The sequence below is a fragment of the Megascapheus bottae genome, chromosome 2, assembly GCF_031878675.1.
Source record: "Megascapheus bottae isolate mThoBot1 chromosome 2, mThoBot2.hap1, whole genome shotgun sequence".
NCBI lineage: Eukaryota > Metazoa > Chordata > Mammalia > Rodentia > Geomyidae > Megascapheus > Megascapheus bottae.
The window spans coordinates 71181869-71201839 of record NC_143510.1 but is presented as its reverse complement, the minus strand read 5'-3'; the positions used below and the strand labels follow the sequence as shown (position 1 = coordinate 71201839).

The window sequence follows — 19971 nt, the reverse complement described above, 5'->3', positions numbered from 1 at the left end:
ATTTCTATGGAGAATTTCCAATCTACTCAAGATAGCTTATTATAATCCTTATTCTCCTCTACTTTTAGTAGTATAGGGGATTGGACAGAGGGCTCTATGTTTGCCAGATAAATGCTCTACCACTTAAGTTATATCCCACTTCTTTATTGGTTTTAGTCTTTTCAGTTTCTTTTGTACGTAGGGTCTCATGCTTTTGATTGGTCCCTAAGAATCTCCTATCTTCACTATTTGGAGTAACTGGACTAAAAGTATATGCTCAGCTTTACATTACACGGGTTTTAAATTTTCCTGTATGCTATCACAGAAAGAATTCCAAAGTTACCATAGGGTTTGCTATGGGGAGTACCTCAGTGGTCAAACCCACTTTCTGTATCAAAACGCATTCATGTCACCTTGAATTTTTAGTAATGTCTAATTTAAAAAAATATAAAAGGTTTCTGGTAAAATATAAAATTAAAAATCATTGATCTGACAAACAATAAATCTTAACATGATAAGACTTAACTTTCCAACTCTAATACCCATTTGTAAGTTGACTTCAAATACCTATCAGCTAACAGATATTCAATATACTATCAGAAAAGCAATCATAATATATGATAAGAGGCAGGACATTCATACAGTTGTTATAAAACTCATAAATAGTTCTGATTTTCAAATGATAAAATGAAGATCAAAGAGTTAAATAGTTTGCCTGATAACAAGGGAAAAACTTCGATTAGAAGCCAGCTTTAAGTATGCTTTTTTTTGGGGGGGGGTTCATTCAACTATGCTATGATATCTTTCTACATCATTCACTCTGTAAGAGGTATGGCAAATTTAAGGAGATGGGGGAAGGTAAGCTAAGTTATACAGGCAAGACCAACAAAATAAATGCAGGGAAACAGGTACTCAAAAGGGGAGGTGGTATTAAGTGGGGTGGTAGATGAATAATGAGAGAAAAGGGAGGAGAATACAGTTTACTGCCTATTCTACAAAATTAAGAAAACTGAGGAAAGGGGTGGGATGGTCAAAGATAGAAAGAATGACGAATGGTGTGACAGTGCTCAAGAAGTACTGTATTTATATTCTACTTGGTTGAAAGGTAACTTCTTAAAGACAAAATACAAAATAAGGAAAAACAATTTTGAAAAGAAAGACCTTAAAATTGTTACCATATCTCAATTTGTCAAATGTGTATAATAATTTTTAATTGTAAGGCTTTTTGTTCTAAGACATAATAAATCACAGAGATATCTTATGAGAAATGAGATTTGTCCATATTTCTCTGGGTGTGCAATGGTGCTCTGAAAATACTCATGGAGTATATATAATAGCACAATGCATGCCAAGACAGAAGAGAGCACATATGTAACTCACACTGAGAGGATTGGCAGATGTATGTAAGCAGACCCACCTTCCTGGCTAAGAATAGGAGTCACGCTTGTTATATACAACTCTCAAGGGGACGGTGCAATCAGAGGTCACAATCGAGGCAACAGAAGCAATGTCACCATATCAGAGAATGGACCAATTCAGATCTGGTCCGTGACAGTCACTGAGGTCAGGGCTTGCAGCAAGTAATTGTATAAAATGGGAATATTCCCTGTATACTTTTAGAATTGTCATCTGAACAAACAGACCCAGGTCATCGATAGGTGAAATCTGAGTTCTGTTCTTGGTACTTAAGAGTTTACTTTCCACTCATAATCTCTCACAAGTTTTTTAATCTTAGAATTGAAACTTTCTTTTGACCAAGAAGGGGCTTCATAAATGTGGATGTCTAATCTGAACAGTGGAAAATGAAACAAAGAAATATTATGTAAGGATGCCCATTTTTCATTTGACTGCACTTCTGTTACCTTGCTCTCAAATGTTTCATTAAACAAACCACACAGTGGCAACACCCACAGTTTAAGCTTATTGATTTTTGTACATGATTACATTGTACTTAAAATAGTAAGGACAAGTTTTATAGTCAAATAAACTCATGGGAAATTTTATCACCTAAATCACCATCATTGCATGGATTTTATTCCTATGAATTTAAATTTAGAAAAGTAAGTTTTGAAAAAATAGAAATTTAAAATACTATTTAATATGTCAAAAGGCAGAAGAGTAGCTGAAATGCTAAGTCAAATCACAATGATAGAATATATGTGGAAAAGCTGTACTTATGTTTATGAGAGTCATAATGTACAATGTTTACATTTTTATCAAAACATGAAATTTATTAGACATTAATACATATTTGGAAACTTTAGATGATATTTTAAAACTACACAGTATAATTCAACTCTGAATATGTAAAGCATTCCACTATCATTTTAATTATGATTGGTGTTTAAATACTGAAAATTTAAGATTATTATGTTGAATATAATATTTTTTGTCAGTGCATAACTTCCACAAATGAAGCTTGAAATAGAAGACTTTCCAGGACCTGTCTTTTACAAAAGAAGTTAAAAAAATTAAATTTGATGGCTGATTGTATTAATTTGTATTTCATGTTTGAAAGTCCTTCAATTTACCACTTAAAGTAGACTTAGATGCTCATACACAATTCCATGAAGTAGTTCTCAATGAAGCATATAGTAAACGAAATTAGAACACTAAAAAAAAGATACTAAAATCGAATGACTATTTTCCTGACTTCAGTATTTTGGCATTGATTTCTAGGAGTACTATGATATCTGGTCACAACTTGTTTATTTTTAAATCATTATTTATAATGTTTTACAGAAAAACTAAGGCTTTTATTTGATAAATTGTGATCCTTGTGGAAAATGTCAGTCTGTTGCTTTAACAGTTTTAATGGTGTCAGTTTTGGGGACGTTTAATATTTACTTTAAATACAACTCTTTAATAGTTATTTCTAATATATTTTAATCTACAATTTTATTAACAGTATAAGTAGAATCAAATGTTAAACATTCAAACTATTATTTTAAGGAAACACTTCTTGACCTCATTAAAATAATTAACATTTCATAACATTCTATTTCACATCCAAGTTATGAAAAAGCAAAAAAAAATATCAAAACAAACTATAGTCCATTATATTTTGAGATCAGTAAAATGCACTTGTCAGAGTCTTCCTTCTAATTCAATTGCCAAAGATATTTTTAGAGCTCAAAGAGGTGGTAAGAAACTTGCCTGCCTCACTGCCTTAAATCTATAGGCTTTCTTTCCTGCTTGTTATTATTGTTCTTTTATATCTTTAAACTTTCTATAGTTTCAAATATTAATAGAGAAAGGCATATTAATTCATACACACATATAAAACATCACTTGCAGGTAAATTATTCTGGGAGTGAGTCTAACAGCAGTATTGTTTTCAACTTACTTATTTTATAATATGAATTCTATCTTTATATGTCACAAACCACAATTTAAAAAAATCAGTTAACATGCAATTAAAATGCATGAGAATCTCATTATGATTTTTTATACATTTATTCAATGTACTCTGAATTATGGTGGAAGGAATGAATCTGAATTCTGTTAATGTAATGAAAATGAGGAACTGAACCGCTTATTAGGCATACAGAAGTACCTGTTGGGCTATATCCCTAATAACCAATAACATCACTGATTTGATAGTTTTAAACCTGATAAATACTTTTGTATTTAAGGCACACAATTTCACTTTGAAGGGAAGAATTTGGTCAAACTGTTTCTTTTTTTCTAAGGTATTTGATTTGTTTCTAAAATTATCTGGGTTTCTCACTCTAAGACTTGGGTCACAACCTTATTTAGGAACAGGAAATACTTATCAGGTCACCAAGTGGTCAAATGAAAAAGGATTTGAAATGCTTCAGCACTTAGAACCCTATTCATTGACTTCTATACGGTCTAAAGGTTGAAATTTCTTTGCTTGATCTAGTCAGTTTGTGCATTCAGGATTTCAACAATCTACAGAAAAATCTACAGAAGTATAGAGAACACAGTAAGAGGATGAGTGTAAGCAAAACTGTGTATATCTGCAAAAAGCAATAATTTGGGGACATGCACAGATACTTTAAAAACTCATTTCAGCTATCAGTTGGCAGTTGGGAGTATGAAGATTAGATGTACATATAAAGTAAAGTCAACTTTATTTTCATATTCTGAGGTTTTCTAAAGTAGATGGAAACTTGTCACGGTAATTTTATTTTCTTCTACCATGAAATCCTATAGAATTATTCTACACTCACAATGATTCCTTGAAGCTCATTATAGAGTTTTTCCCCTGTTTTACTATTCATATGATATTATTTCAAGTAAATATAATTTATCTTTGAAGATAAAACTATGGAAAACATGGATGTTGTAGCAAGGACAGCAAATATTTGAGTTGAGATAGTTAGCACAAGATGTTTCCTTGAAGTTCATATCATTATTGATAATCAAAATTGTCTTCCTTCCTTGTCTCCAAGATATGGCTCAAGAATTTCATATAAGAATAAGCTTATAGCCTTGAATTTTTGTGTAGTGACAAGCTTATTACAATATTACTTCAAAGCCATGAATATATTGGCTGAAAAATTGGTTTTCCAAAACAGGAGTATAAGCATAGTCTCATCTATGAAAAGTGTCCTCAGTAAAGGTGTGACAGTTATAAATACTTCTTTATCAAATCACTAAAGCCTAAAAAAAATTGATGTTTTATTCTACAAATGCAGAAGGCAGCCCATCTTATCATTGATGGAAAGACAGTTGGAAAATTAGGCACAGATTTTATTTTTAAGTTTTATTTTATAATAAGAAACCGGGCCATTAAAACTATGTAACCAAAGCTGAAGTGCTTGCACTGGAAGGCCCCTGCAGTCTTTTACAACTTTTCAGAGGCCGTGGTTGTGAACTGGGCTTGCACTCTGCCAGCAGAGCAGATCTGACCCAGGGAGAGCACTCTCAGATCAACAGTGCCTCAGGCCTTTCTGCTTTCTCCAAGAAGTCTTACATTTCAGGCATCAAGTTGAATTTCTTCTGGAGATGATTAACCCAAACCCATGACAGATTTTTTCCAAGATATCCAACCCCTTATGTTTATTTTATCCTGGCTCTTTTTTGAATGTACTGGACACAAGTAACTTACTCATTTTACATGTTAAAGGGCTGGTGCAGAGCCATTAATTCCCTTCAAAAAAATGAGAAAATATTTCAATATGCAGGGCTCTATTGTGGGAGCTCATGTAAGCACCATGATTTAGACCTCTAAGAAAGATATTCCTTCTCTACTATAGAGTTTTTTAAAGCATTTCATCACATCTCGAGATAAGGATCTTACACTTTCGGGGTAATGCATTTTTTGTGATGTATTAAAAAATACAATGTTAGGAGGATCAATTACTGTTTCCATAAGCTTAGTTTGTAGGGGGTTTCAACTCATCTAAATCTTGGGACACATACTTTTAGTTAATAGTCAAATAAAAATATATGAAGGGTCTCTTCTCTTTCTAGTATACAACTCACGTCGTTCTTCCTATTCCCCAGAATGTTCTTATCCTAGGTGGAATGGATTGTGAAGAAACAATTTAAGTGTCAGTTTTTCTTCTCAAAGCTAAAATATTTTAAACTCAGAGATGACTAGATGAGTTTGTTGGAACATGATTATTAGTAATTTTTAATCTTTGTTTGAAGAAACTCAGTATAAAAACAAGATCGATACAGATTTTATTTAGAACATATTTTGATAACTAAGATATTAAAGACATGAGATTGATGAGGTGATGAGGTGTGTGTGTGTGTGTGTGTGTGTGTGTGTGTGTGTGTGTGTGTGTGTGCAGGTGTACCAGTCCTGGGCATGAACTCAGGGCCTGGGTACTGTCTCTGAGTTTATTTTACTCAACACCAGGCTATCACTATGCCACATGAGCCATAGATCTACTTGTAACTTTTGGGGTACAGGGGAAGTAATTAATATAGCCATAAAAGTCACAAAGACTTTCCTGCCTGGGCTGGATTTGAACCATGGTATTCAAATCTCAGCCTTCTGAGTATCTAGGATTATGGGTGTTATCCACCAGTGCCCAGTCTCAATGAGATTTTATATTATAAGCATTTGTGCTTCTTAAAATATTTTAAACATGAGAATACTACAAAATAATACTTATGAATACTATTAATAGAAAAAGTTACTGAATGTCAACATTTACGTTAATGTTAGCAGAAACAGATAAAAAAGAAAACACCTGAAAATAAAAGGATCTTCTAATTTGAACTCTCCATATTCCATAGAGAATTTGATGAAGAAGGTAAGCAAATTACTGGAATGGCTATAAATTCCAACCTAACATTAAATAGTAAGAAGAAGAATTTCTTTCATTAGATGGAAATATGTATATGTATATATCCTACATGTATACATATATAGTAAACACACACATGCACATATAAATGTAGTTGTACAGACACAAGAGAAGTACAAAAGAGGTTTTCACCACCACATCACAAATAAATCCATGTGAACATATATTTCCTTCATTGGTAAGCTGTAATTCTGAGAGATCTGTGACTGCGTGAATATCTGATTGATGCTACAGGTGAACTATAGAATAAATGCCCATCCATTTATTTTGCTTTCTTTAAATAAATGTCTACAATGATGATTCATTTCAATAGTTTTCAAAAGTATTTTGATATAATCTTTTCTTTTTATTTATTTTTTTGCATTTTTTAAATTGTAATTAGTAAAAGGGTTACATCATATTTGCCAGATAGAAGGTGCATTAATTCACATACATTGATACCCTTTCACATGTCTTGGTACCCATTTCCCTCCCCCCCCACACCCCCCACCCGTCTTGGTTTTCCCCCTTCCCTATCAAATTTCAAATATCCAAATACAAATAAATTCAATATATCAGATAACAAAGTAAGATACTATAACAATATGAGATAACCAAGGGACAGCAAAGGAGATGAGAGACAACATAGGACATTAAGGACAACAATCATTCGTTATATGGCTTTTGTTTCAATAGCCTGGAGGTCCTTTCAATTAGCTTCATACTATATGGCCTTATGTATCAAGATTTTGCTCTATTGCAGATCTCTGCTAGTAGAGCCCAAGGTTTCTACTGATTATGACAAATGAGGGAAACCATTGAGCCTAAGTTCCTTTGAGTCTGGCTTACTTCACTTAATATGATTTTTTCTAAGTCTTTCCATTTCCTAACAAATGGGGCAATGTCATTCTTTCTGACAGCAGCATAGAATTCCATTGTGTACAAATACCACAACTTGTTGATCCACTCATCAACTGAGGGACATCTAGGTGGAATCTTTTCTTTTTAAATAGTAGAATCTTGTATACAAAAATTATCAGTCACTGCTACAAGAACCATAGATTATGTTTAAAAAATCTACAAATGATATTTTCATACCTTCACAGTATTAATACTTTAAAATTGTTAATGTTATAGCTTAGTATTATAGGAATTACAGAAAATCAATTCACTACTCCTTAGAAACAATGCTAACAGTATTGTTTTCTCTGTTCTTAAATAAAATGGCAATGTAAATTGAATAGAAGGACAATATAAATTTTCTCTTTACAAAACATATACTATACCAATATCTGAATCAAAATATTTTATCTCAAAGTAAAGGTTACAAACTAAGTTAATATTTTAAAATTAGATTTATTACTGGAATTTTTAAAGCTATCAGTTTCTCCTTTAGTGCCTGTTTCAATGAGCTACCAAAGTTCAAGACCTTATGCAGGGTAAAAGAAAGAAATGACAAGGTATTGCACCTAAATTAGCAGTGTGACTGATTGACTGATAGACATCACCTTAAGATATGTGTATTAGAGCTGCTTATTCAATTTCTCCAGATAAAATTTAAAGTAAGAACCAGTCTCTGACTAGTATCTACCTCTTGGCAATTCACTCAGACTTGTGTTTACCATCACTTGAAAAAAAAAATCTCTTCCCACTGAAAACAATAGGCTATACAAATAAATTTTCAGATGTACAATCTCCTATATACATGACTATATTTAAACATTTTTGACTTTTCAAAATATATCCATTTATTATAAATTCTAAATTTTAGCAAATTTTATTGCAAATGGTTATTGTTTAATTACAGTTAAAATGTACTGACACTGGTATACAACAGGTGTTGTTTCCAGTGCATAAACATGTTACAAAACTCGATTTGTGAATTATGCATTATTTTCCTCATATCAATTTTTTCTTTATTAAATAATTTCTTTATTGTGATTAATAGAAGGGTTACATTATATTCATCAGATAGAAGGTGCATAACTTCACAAACATTGATACCCTTTCTCATGTCATAGTCTCCTTTTCCCTCCCACCCTCCCCTCGCTTATCTTGATTTCGCCCCCTTCCCTATCCAATTTCAAATAACCAATTAAGCACATATAAAATATATCAGATAACAAGGTGAAAAATTATAACAATACCTCATATCAATTTTTAAAGTGAAGCAGTAGACACAGAGATGCTACAGAGGAATGAAAAAAGTAGGACCCATAGTATGGAGCAGAGTGGGGATTTAAATGTAGATAGTCTGGCTGCATAGCAAATTCTCTTCACCATTAGGCTGAGGTTTCTTTTTTTTTTTTTTTTTTTTTTTTGCCAGTCCTGGGCTTGGGCTCAGGGTTCAGGGCCTGAGCACTGTCCTTGGATTTCTCTAGGCTAGCACTCTACCATTTGCGCCTCAGCACAACTTCCAGCTTTTTTTTTCTATGTATGTTGTACCGAGGAATCGAACATGGGTCTTCGTGTATGCTAGGCAAGCACACTACCACTAGGCCAATCTCCCAGCCCAGTTTTTTTTTTTTTAAGTTAAAATAGCAATTTAGAAAAAAAATCTTGCAGAAGGTAGTAAACTTCTGTGGACAAATCTATGAGCTCTTACAGTTCTATTAAGATGCTATGAAATTTCCACAGAAGAACTGCATTTAATTTTCTGAGAAAAATAAAACTTACATTGATGATAGTCTTTTATCCACCTCTTTTCTTTCAGAAAATGTCTCAAAGGTCATGATACTTAATTTGAGGGGATGATGCTTGCAACGATTTTGTTTTTCAGGATCTATAACCTTACAGCTGATTGAGCTTCAGTAGGAAATGATTAAATGAATTCTAAAATTTGCTTAAATAGGTTTCAGGGGTGGCTGAGACAGTAGAACTTACAGATTGAATGTGAACACTGAATGGGGTGTAAGTTTAAGTTGAGAACAGGCCAATATCTGACTTTGTGTAATTGCTTCTGAGAATCCAGTGATTTCTTTCATATATTTTTATTGTAATTAATAGAAGCCTTACATTATATTCACCAGACAGAAGGTACATTCGAATACAGTGATTTTTAAAGTTAGAAAAGTTTGGTAATCCAACAAATATTAAGCCTCTAACATAGACGACTCTCATACTTTTTGCTAGTTTCTAAAGATGGTAGGAAATGGATATATGATGACTAAGATTTGACCTCTGACATTGAAAGGCATCACAGTGGGGAAGGAATTAGAAAATAACATATTTTCTAGGACAGAGTTACAGGGATATGGACAACGGCCTGTGGGTGGTAGTAGGAATGAGTGACAGATAAAATGAATCATAAAGGATACATTGCAGTCTGAAAAGTGAGGGTATAGAAATAAAGAAAAGGACATACAGTGATGAAAATAAGTCTACATTTTTAAAGAACAGAGTTCATTATGGTTGGAGATATATTTGGGTAGTTCAGTATAGTTAGTGAATATAATCTTTTGTGGAGAGAGGAGAATATTATCAGATGACCTGAAAAAACTCGAAAAACAGTAAGCGAAGGGATTTTATCCTAAAGCCTTTGGAATTAGTACTAGAGGTAAAATGCATTTCACTATTTTCAGGAAGGAGGGACTGTATGAGGTTATGATTGAGAAGGCAAGTGTCACACATATAAGGCCAGTTCTTGGGAAGATAAGGCTAGAGAATCATGAATGCTAGGTCAGTTGGGATACATAATGTATATATATATATATATGTACATATATGTATATATGTGTGTGTGTGTGTTGAAAAGCAAGCCACCCCTCCCTAAAAAAGCAAAAATAAAAGAAAAAAATTTAAAGTTTAGAAAGTCATAGTCATCAGAGTTTAGTTATAGATTATAGCTTTTGCTAGACAGAGTAGACTTGTAGATTTGAATATTATGACATTACAGTATCGCTAAGTAAAATACATTGAAAACAATTAAATATATTTAGTTAATGCTTACAATGAGGAAATGATAACTAGAATGGGAAATAATTGTATTTTTCTAACACAGCAACTAGAGATAATACTATAGGCAGTGAGAGTTAGAAGAATCAGAGTAAAATGGTTATAATGTACTTTAAAATAGTAAACACCATGGGCTTCAAATTGCCTAGAAAATCAGACACCAGTGGCTCATGCCTGTAATCTTGGCTACTTTAGGAGGGTGAGATCTAAGGATATCTGCACAAAGCCAGCCCCAACAGGACAGTCCTTGAGACTCTTGCCTCCAATTAACCACCAAATATTCTTGGCCAGAATGAAGTTGTCCCCGAAGTGGTAGAGTGGTAGAGAACTCTTGGGTACAAGAGTCCAGGGACTACTCCCAGGCTGGCCTTGCGTTTAAGACCCCTGAGCACACGCATACGACACACACACACACACACACACACACACACACACACACACACACATCATCTAGAAAATATCAATGGGGAGTGTGAGTCATTCTGAGCTCCCGCCAAGATACCAGAAAATATCAGTAGGAAATAGAAGGCAGAGTATTGTTTGTAATTTCATAATAACATGTTAAAGGAGAAAATTACATATCCTCTCTTTATGCTCAGAAAATCTACGTAGAGGGTCGAGGATCTTCGTGTGATATATTCAGCAGGGTGACATGTGCTATGTTTTGTGTGTAGTTTGTGTCACATTTTTTAAAGCTATGTTATCTTTGTGGCAATGTAAGTGGTGGTGAAAATATTAGAGTTAAAGCTTTAGTGGGAAGCTAGTAAATCATTGGGGTATAGTCCTTGGAATGCATTAATGCTCTCACTCAGAATAAGGAAGTTCCTGAGTGGGTTGAGAAGACAAAGCAAAACCTGGCACCTCCAGCTGCTTAGCTTCCTGTGTGTCCTTATGATCTCTTCTGCACACATTCCCGTCCACTATTGTTTTCTCATCAGAGGTTGACCAGCCTGGACTTTTAGCCTCCAATTCTTTAAACTAAATAAACTTCTTCACATTATAAATACCTAAGGTATTTTGTAATAGTAATAGAAAACAGATTAATAGAACATCTGTAGCAAAGACAAAATCTTTAGGATGAAAAACAAGTGCAGCGCTACTCACCAAGAGCAAGCTACAGGAAATTTGGAATGGAAATAGGAATCAAAATAATGATTACTGACACATACCTAGAGCGTGAAGCCATTATCTTATTCTTCAAAATGGCTTAATGGAAGAGGGATTATTTTTCCCATTCAACAGATGAGATGTAGTGGGTTAAAATCATATTCTGGTTCAACTTTATCATTAAAGATGATTTAAAGAAAATTAAATAACTAGGTCAAATTTTATAAGCTCAGACTGTGATTCAAACTAAATTCTATATATTTCTAATTTAGTGAAGTGATTTTTGTTCCCAAACTGGGGTAAAGATATCAAAAGGAATGTAAAACTCCTTCAAAAAAAAACAATGCAACATAAATAAAAAAGATCCAGGCTTATGCCTATAAGCCTAGCTACTCAAGAAGCTGAGAACTGTGGTTCAAAGCCAGTCTAAGCAGAATATTCACCAGAAGATTTATGTCCAACAAAATACTCAAAAAAGCCAGAAGTGGCACTGTGGTTCAAGTGGCAGAGGGCTAGCCTAAGCAAAAAGAGGCTCAGGGATAGTTCCCAGGTCCTGAGTTAAAGCCCCAGCCCTAGGGAAAATAAAGAAATAACAAATAAAATAATAAAATAACAAAAAGAAAAAATAGAATATACTCTTCCATTCCCAGGTATCTGTAGATTTGGTTCTGTTCTCCCCGCCCCCGCCAAAATCCAAAAAAAATTAAGATAAGCAACTTTTACCTTTGTCATTAGCAGAGTCTGCAAATGTTCAGATCCTTTGAATTGAAAAGGCACAGTGTAGTATGTGTATAGTATTCCCATCCTCACATACAATTTAAATTATTCATAGGTTACCTATTATACCTAATTTGATTAACATGCTATATAAATAATTATTTAAGTATATTTCGTAAGGAATAACAACAAGAAATATTCTGTACATATGTAGTGTTGATACATACTTTAAGATACTGTGAGATGGTTAGTTGGAAAGATAGATATAGACCCTACAGACATAGGAAGATTGCTATATGCCAAGTACTGGTGGTTCACGCCTGTAATTCTAGCTACTCAGAAGAATGAGATCTGAGGAATGGGGTTTGAATTCAGCTTGAGAAGAAACATACTCAAAGCTCCATCTCTAGGAATATTAAAAATGACCTGCCTGTAAAGCACAGTGATATGGACTGAAAATTGTATCTTAATGAAATACACATGCTGAAATTCTTATTCCCAATATGATGGTTTTGGGATGGAGTTTCTGTGGAGGTAATTGTATTCAGTCTTGAAGGTGGGATCTCTCATAATGGGATTAGTGGCTCTATAAAAATATAAAGAGTTCCCTTCTCTCACTCTCTTCCTCCCACCTAAGGGCTTATGCCCAGCAAAAACCATGTGAGGACATAGTAAGAAGTTATTTACAAACCAGGAAGGAAGCTGGGGCCAGACATGGAATGGGCTGGAACCTTGATTGTCGATTTCCCAGTCTGTAGAACTGTGAGAAATAAATGTATGTTAAGTGTATGTTAAGACACGCAGGTCAGTAGCATTTCCTTATGGTATCAAGTGCTTACTAAGAAATACGATTATCAACTAAGCCCGATGGTAATATCCCTGTTCTACCAGTTACCTGGGAGACAGAGATAAGAGGATCATGGTCTAAAGCTGGCCCCGGAGTGGCCAAAATATGAAATATAATTATTTTCAGGTATTTTTCACTACCTGAAAAATAAAGCAAAAATTGGCGAGAAACATGGGCACCAGTGATGAAGCACCTGTCTAACAAACATGGGTCCCTGAGTTCAAGCCTCATTACACCAAAACAAAACAAAATCAAACAAATACCACTAAATCAGGATTATCATTCTGGAGACTCGGCATTTAGTATGTATACCTACATGTACTCATGTTATTCTAGCAAAGGATTAAGTATATTGAAAAAAAGAGAGAGAAAAAGATTAGTGTTTGCTGGTCCAGGGATTTAATTTTATTTAAGTACCAGTGGCTCATGCCTATAACCCTAGCTATTCAAAGGCTGAGGTCTAGAGGATCATAGTTTGAGGCCAGCATAGGCAGAAAGGTCTGTGAAATTCCTTCTCCAAATGAACTATTAAAAAGCTAGACCAGTGGGGGATGGGAGGAAAAATTGGGGCTGAGAACAAGAAAGACTGACATTGTCCAAAAATAAATGTTATCTCGGGGCTGGGAGTTTGGCCTAGTGGTAGAGTGTTTGCCTAGCATGTACGAAGACCCAGGTTCAATTCCTCAGTACCACATACATAGAAAAAGCCAGAAGTGGTGCTGAGGCTCAAGTGGTAAAGCTCTAGCCTTGAGAAAGTCCCAGGACAGTGCTCAGGCTCTGAACTCAAGCCCAAGACTGGCAAAAAAAAAGAAATGTTCTCTTTACCTGACTCATATGACTGCAACCCATCTGTACATAAATATCTTAAAACATTTAAAAACAGGAAGTAGTGCTGTGGCTCAAGGGACAGTGCAGTAGCCTTGACCTGAAGAGTTCAGGGTCAGTGCCCAGGCCCAGACAGAATTCAGGCCCCATGACCAACAACAACAACAACAAAAGTGTAAGCTAGACTGGTAGCATGGATCAAGTGGTGGTGGATCAGCTGTATAATTAATATGAAGAAGCACAAAGGATTGAGTTTAAGCCCTAGTAATAGTAGAAACACTTTTTCCTTTGGTCATGGGGCTTTAACTCAGGGCTGGGAGCTGTCCCTAGCTCAAGGCTAGCACTCTATCACCTGGAGCCACTGATCCACTTCTAGTTTTCCAGTGGTTAATTGGAGATAAGAATCTCATGGGGACTTTACTTCTGAGGCTGGCTTCCAATTACAACCCTCAGATCTGAGTCTGCTGGTAGCTAGAATTAGTCATGAGCCACTGGCATGCAGCTAGCAGAGAACCTTAAAAAAAAGAATGTATTAATCTCATACATTTTCTCAGAGCTATGTGATTTTATTTTATTATTCTCTGTTCCTACATCCAGAGGTTCTTTGAAAGAAAGATTTTCCATCCAGTTTTTTTTGACAGTATGCATATATCAGCTTTTTAGTTCAAAAAGTTCTGCTGCTATTTTCTCTTCTTAATATTCTAATATTTATTCATGTGTATCTAAAAATACATGCACTAAAATTCTCATATCCATCTCCTACTTGGAAGCTTTTAAAATATCAATTTAATTTCCAAGCATCACAAATTATAAAATGTGTTTAGATCTTACAATTGAGAAAGTCAAAATCTGAGTCATAAAGACAATGGGTACTTAGGGTTTTTAAGTCGAAATTACTCAATCTAAATCCATGTACTCTAATCATCTTGTGAGGACAATTTCAGATGGAGGCATCATTTAGAATGAATGAATTTCCAAATTATTCTAGTAAGTCTTTGAGAACCAAGCAGCATTCTTAACTAATGTAGAAATACAGGAAACAGATACTCAGAGACAGGCAGGTAGAGAATGCACAACAAAGAAGAGAGATGCCCTGGAGTTCTTCAGAGCCACTGTTCCTCCCTGGTTTCTCTGTGAAGTTTGCCTAGGGAACCAACATGCCTTTCTTCTTCCTGTGTTTGCCCAGGGGGCAGTAGACATCAGTACTTTCCTTTATGAATGAAAAGCATGAAGTTTAAGGTGGAATAAAAGCATAAACTTTAAGGTGGATTGTGTTATTTCTCAGTACTACATATATATCATTGTATTGTGTTTGGCACTTTGGGTTGTCACTCCAAATAGCAAAGCTAGGATGCTTAAACACAAGGATTTGTTCTTTCAAAATTGTGAATTCTGGAGGTCTAAGATTAAGGTGACTGTTAGTTTGTTTTCTCCTAATGTTTATCTGCTTGCAGCTGGCTACTTTCTCCTTTGTTTTCCTTTGACTTGTCCTTGGTGCATATGGATTCCTGAGATGTCTTCTCATTAGAGCTGGGTTCTGTCAGGGTTCTACTCTTCTGACCTCTTTTAACCTCAATTACCTCCTTAAATTTAGGTCCCGTTGTCAAGTATTGTCACCATAGAGGTCAGGGTTTAAAGATTGAGTTTGGGGCAGATAAAAACTACAAGAATTATCTTCTACTATTTATTGTGTCTGTTAAGTAGTTAGCCTTATTATTGTTGATTCTTTGAAGATAATATGATTTTTTTCCTATGGGGATTATTACAATTTTTGTCTTCAGTTATTAGCCATTTTTCTGTGATATAACAAAACGTTGTTTATGTTATTGTATTATCTCTGTAGACATGGAGTTTCTTGGATCTATGACATTACATTTTCCCTTCACTTTTGGTAAATTCTCAATCACTAAGACATCAGGAGTTGCTTCTATAATAGTCTTTAATATACTTTCATAAAAAATATATGTGTTAACAATTTTTGTTTTATCCCATGTGTCTTTTTCTCTTCCATATTTTCTATTGTCTGTCTCTTCATGTTCTAATTCATATTTTATTTAACTCTTGGCATATAAATGTAAATAAACATAAAATATTAGTTCTAGAAATAATGATTTTTGTCTTTTTTCTACCTCTAACCCTAGAATGAGGATTTCACTAGTTAAATAGATATATGCATGGGAAAATGGCTTGTAAAAATGTTGATCAAGGAATACGATATTTCAGGTAAGCATAAGGAATTATTTATGTGCTCTAACCATCTCATATTTACCACAGTATACAATTATTATATAATTCAAATGGTACAAGACAGGCAAGAGTAAGTGGACATGGCTAAAACTTTTTTCAGAATAATGTGGAAACACAGTGAGAAGTGTTTCAAAGTAGAATCCGGAAAATCTTCCTGAATGATATATGTCTGAGATGACAAGAATTAGCTAAGTGAAAGCTGGGCACAGTGGCTTACACTTGTAATCCTAGCTACTCAGGAGGCTGAGATAATTCAGATCATGGTTCAAAAAGCCACCCCAAGAATTAAAGACAGTGAGACTCATCTCCAATTAATCACTAGAAAAGGGGAAGTGGGGCTGTGGTTCAAGGGTATTGCAGTAGCCTAGAGCTGAAGAGCTCAGGGACAATGGCCAGGCGCAAAGTTCAAGCCCCATGACCCACAAATTTAAAAAAAAAAAGAATTAACCAAGTAAAGAAATTTTGGGGGGATGAGTGGAACAAGGCATCCAGTTTGTCACAGGAAGCAGCATGTTGAAAAATGTAATATAAGCACATTTTAACTCGATCTATATTTTAAACTACAGGGCACTCTGTGTTCCCATTTACTCATTAGATATATTCATTAAGTATCAATTACCCATGAAACGCTATTAAGAGCTGGACATGCCAAGGAGGTTCACAAAATTCAAAATTACGAAAGAAAACAGTAATCCAAATGGCAATAACTGGTGAACACTGAGATACAGATGAACAGAATTCATAAATCTCTGTATCTATGCATATTCAGATTCACATCACATCTTACTATTATGAATGTCTTCTTATAGGATCTCTCCTCTACTCCTGCTCATTGCCTCCTCATACCCTATACCATTTATTCTGCCAGCTGTTAATATATAGTCACTGTACACTACTAGCCAAACTATATAAAGCCATGGAAACATAAGAACTACTTTAAAACAATATACATAATGTGATTCTGTGCTCTAAGCTCTCATTAAAGGGGAGAAAAGCAGAAGAAAATGCTTGTAATCATAAAGTTAAAAAAATACCACAAAAGAAGATGGTTTGATTAGAATGCTCTGAAGTAAGAATTACAGAAATTAAGGCTTTTTGGATGTCTTCATTACCTAAAAATTCAATACAAAAATATTTGAGCAGTTATGACATTTAAGGACATATGGTATCTGTAAATCTTCTATTTTATAAGAAGACAAATAGGAATCATGTTAGTGATGACAGCACCACACTGGGAATTAAGAAAACTTGATTTTTAAATCAACTAAAATTGTCCCAGGCAATAAAGGGCTAAGACTAAAATCTGTCTTTCTGAGAAAGTTTTCTGACCAGACTCAATTTTTTTCTCAGCTAATTTTTTCCCCCTGGCAAGCTCTAGCAGTCTGAATTTGGCCTTTGCTTTAGAAGTCCCAATTTAGAAGTTTCAGTAGATGAGGGTAGGAAAGTCACTTAATTTATGTGTAAATCAATGAGCAAATGAAGTAAAAATACTCTATAAGAACATAAATATGAAATAAAAAGTATGTTGAAAGTTTCTATATAACTAAAAATTAAAATACATAATTTAAAAATGGTCATTATTTTAATATTAGTCCATTATAATATTATTGACCTTAACTAAACATTCATCACCATTATGTACTAAAGTGTATTTGTTGTTTTGTTGCTTTTGGGCAAAACTAAGATTTTAATTCAAGGCATTGCACTTGGTAGGCAGGCACTCTACCACTTGTGTCAGTCAGTCAGCCCTTTTGTGTTTGTTAATTTTTTTCAATTAACATCTCACTTTGTGCAAGCTGTGGTCCTCCTTTATGTGCCTCTTCTATAGGGTTATCCAGTATGTGGAGAAAAGGGAGACAATGTTCACGTTAGCAGAGAATATGAGTACAGTAGAAATTACCTTGGAAGTTCCTAAGAAAACTGCTAGCACTGATAATTAATTCAGAAAACCCAACTATAGGCAGCTTTCCAGAGGAATGAATATGTTATAATAGCTGTACTTCCATATTTATTGCAGTAGTATTCATAGGAGACTAGAGATAAGAATAACCTTAGTGTTTATACTTAACAGAGGAACATAAAAAATGAGGAATACTATTTAACTTTTAAAAAGAAGGGGGTACCTCTTATCTGTGGCAATGAGAATGAATCTGAAAAACATTAGGCAAACATAAAATAATTCAGGTATAGGAAAACAAATACTACATGATCTCCCACACAAGTGGAATCTAATAAAGTTAAAGTTGAACTTATTGAAGTAGAAAGTAGATTGATAAGGGAACTGAAATGTTGATCAGAATACAGAATTTCAGAAAAGCATAAGGAATTGTTTTTAAGAACTATTGTCTGGCATTCAGTATAGTAAATAATTATTATATATTTCAAATTATCTGAGTAACATTCACATAGTTCATTCAAAAATGTTGCAACAGATTAGCAAGGCAATGGATTTGTTAATTAGCTTGATTTAATCATGCCACAAATTCATCTTTGGGTATTTAGGGAAGCTTTATCAGAAACTGACAGACCAAAAATGTGTGCATTTATTTCTAGATTTTCAGTCCTGCTGAAAAGTTAATGCAATCTCTTTCATGACAACTTGAGGAATACCCTTGGCCAACATAGATTGTATCCCCACCCTTTCTGTCTTGCTAGTGACTTCCAAATAAAAATCATAAGAATAATCAAAGCAACTTGAAACATAATGCAATGAGGTCATGTGATCACAATTGCCAGTACAGAATGTTCCTTTATTTTTTTCAAAGAACAAAATTATGCTACTATAAAACAAACTGGAATGATAGAATGAAAATTTTAGTACTCTGATATAATAACAAAAATCAAAGAAATGAGAAGACAATCTGACACTCCATTGTCCTGAGATACCATTATTAATGGAGTAACTTCGTGTGAATGTACTTACAACAAACTTTAATTTGGACTTCTCTCATTATTGGGGAGTGGGGTAATATGAGTGATTATTCATTTTAGCTAAATTTTATTTTATTTTATTTTATTTATTTTTGCCAGGCCTGGGCTTGAGGTTAGGGCCTGAGCACTGTCCTTGGACTTTCTCTACCACTTGAGCCTCAACACCACTTCTGGGTTTTTTTTTTCTATGTATGTGGTACCGAGGAATTGAACTCAGGTCTTTGTGCATGCTAGGCAAGCACTCTACCACTAGTCCAAACTCCCCAGCCCCTATGTGAATTTTAAAGGAAACATTGTGGCAATATTCTGAAGATGCTTATGTTATTTTGAAATTCATTCAGTTATGCTTAAGAGTGTACTGAATAATATGTACACTGTGTCATAAAAGAGCTGCCTTCAAAATGTACCCTGTGCTAGACAGCTGAGAAAGGGCTGTGGCATGAAAAAATGAGTGTGGGCCCAGGGGTTGGACTAGTCGAGAATGGCAGATAAAGACCACATGGCTCTACCCTAGTCATGAATGAGCAAACTATTTTCTAACTCACTCATTTCTTAAGTCAGAAGGCAAAAATCAGGCAATTAACTGGGGAAAATTTGTCTTGAGTACATTATTTGCCAAATCCTAAAACAACTATCATAATACTACTCACTAGGAAGGAAATCTGGTGAAAATATAAAGCTCATTATATGAAATAAATGAAATGCTAATCACACTGGGATTTTCAGAAAATCCCAAACAAAACAAGACATAAAACAAAACAGTAAAAACTAAACACATCGCACATAGGAGAAGGTAAACCAAAAAAACCCAACAAACCTCACTCATAAAGCTTATATGGGAATGCTTATGTTGTAGGGACCACTTCTTATCCTACTTTTAACCAATCTTACTATGGTATATGATTTCAGAAATTTGCTTTTTGTACATGTTATACTTTTCTAGGTAACAGCATAGCTTCATTTTTCATCAAGCAGGAGAATACAAAAGAACATGTTAGGATAGCTCTCTCTTTTTTTTTCCTGATCCTGAGACTCACCAAAACAAAGTGTTTTATTTCCAAACGATATCCTGCTTGTAGGAGCAACATTTCTATT

General features: G+C 34.3%; 1 protein-coding gene across 4 annotated transcripts in view; it reads right to left on the bottom strand.

Moving 5' to 3' along the window:
• Nucleotides 1–19971, bottom strand: part of Lrriq1 (leucine rich repeats and IQ motif containing 1) — a 130132-nt gene that overhangs the window by 40742 nt on the left and 69419 nt on the right. For 2 of the 4 annotated variants that reach the window (XM_090328336.1, XM_090328337.1), the window contains exon 25: nt 12718–12786. The exons of the other annotated variants lie outside the window; for them this stretch is intronic. In XM_090328336.1, coding sequence (XP_090184462.1) covers nt 12718–12786 — 69 coding nt within the window. The remainder of the gene's footprint in view (nt 1–12717; nt 12787–19971) is intronic. 4 annotated transcript variants of the gene reach the window in all.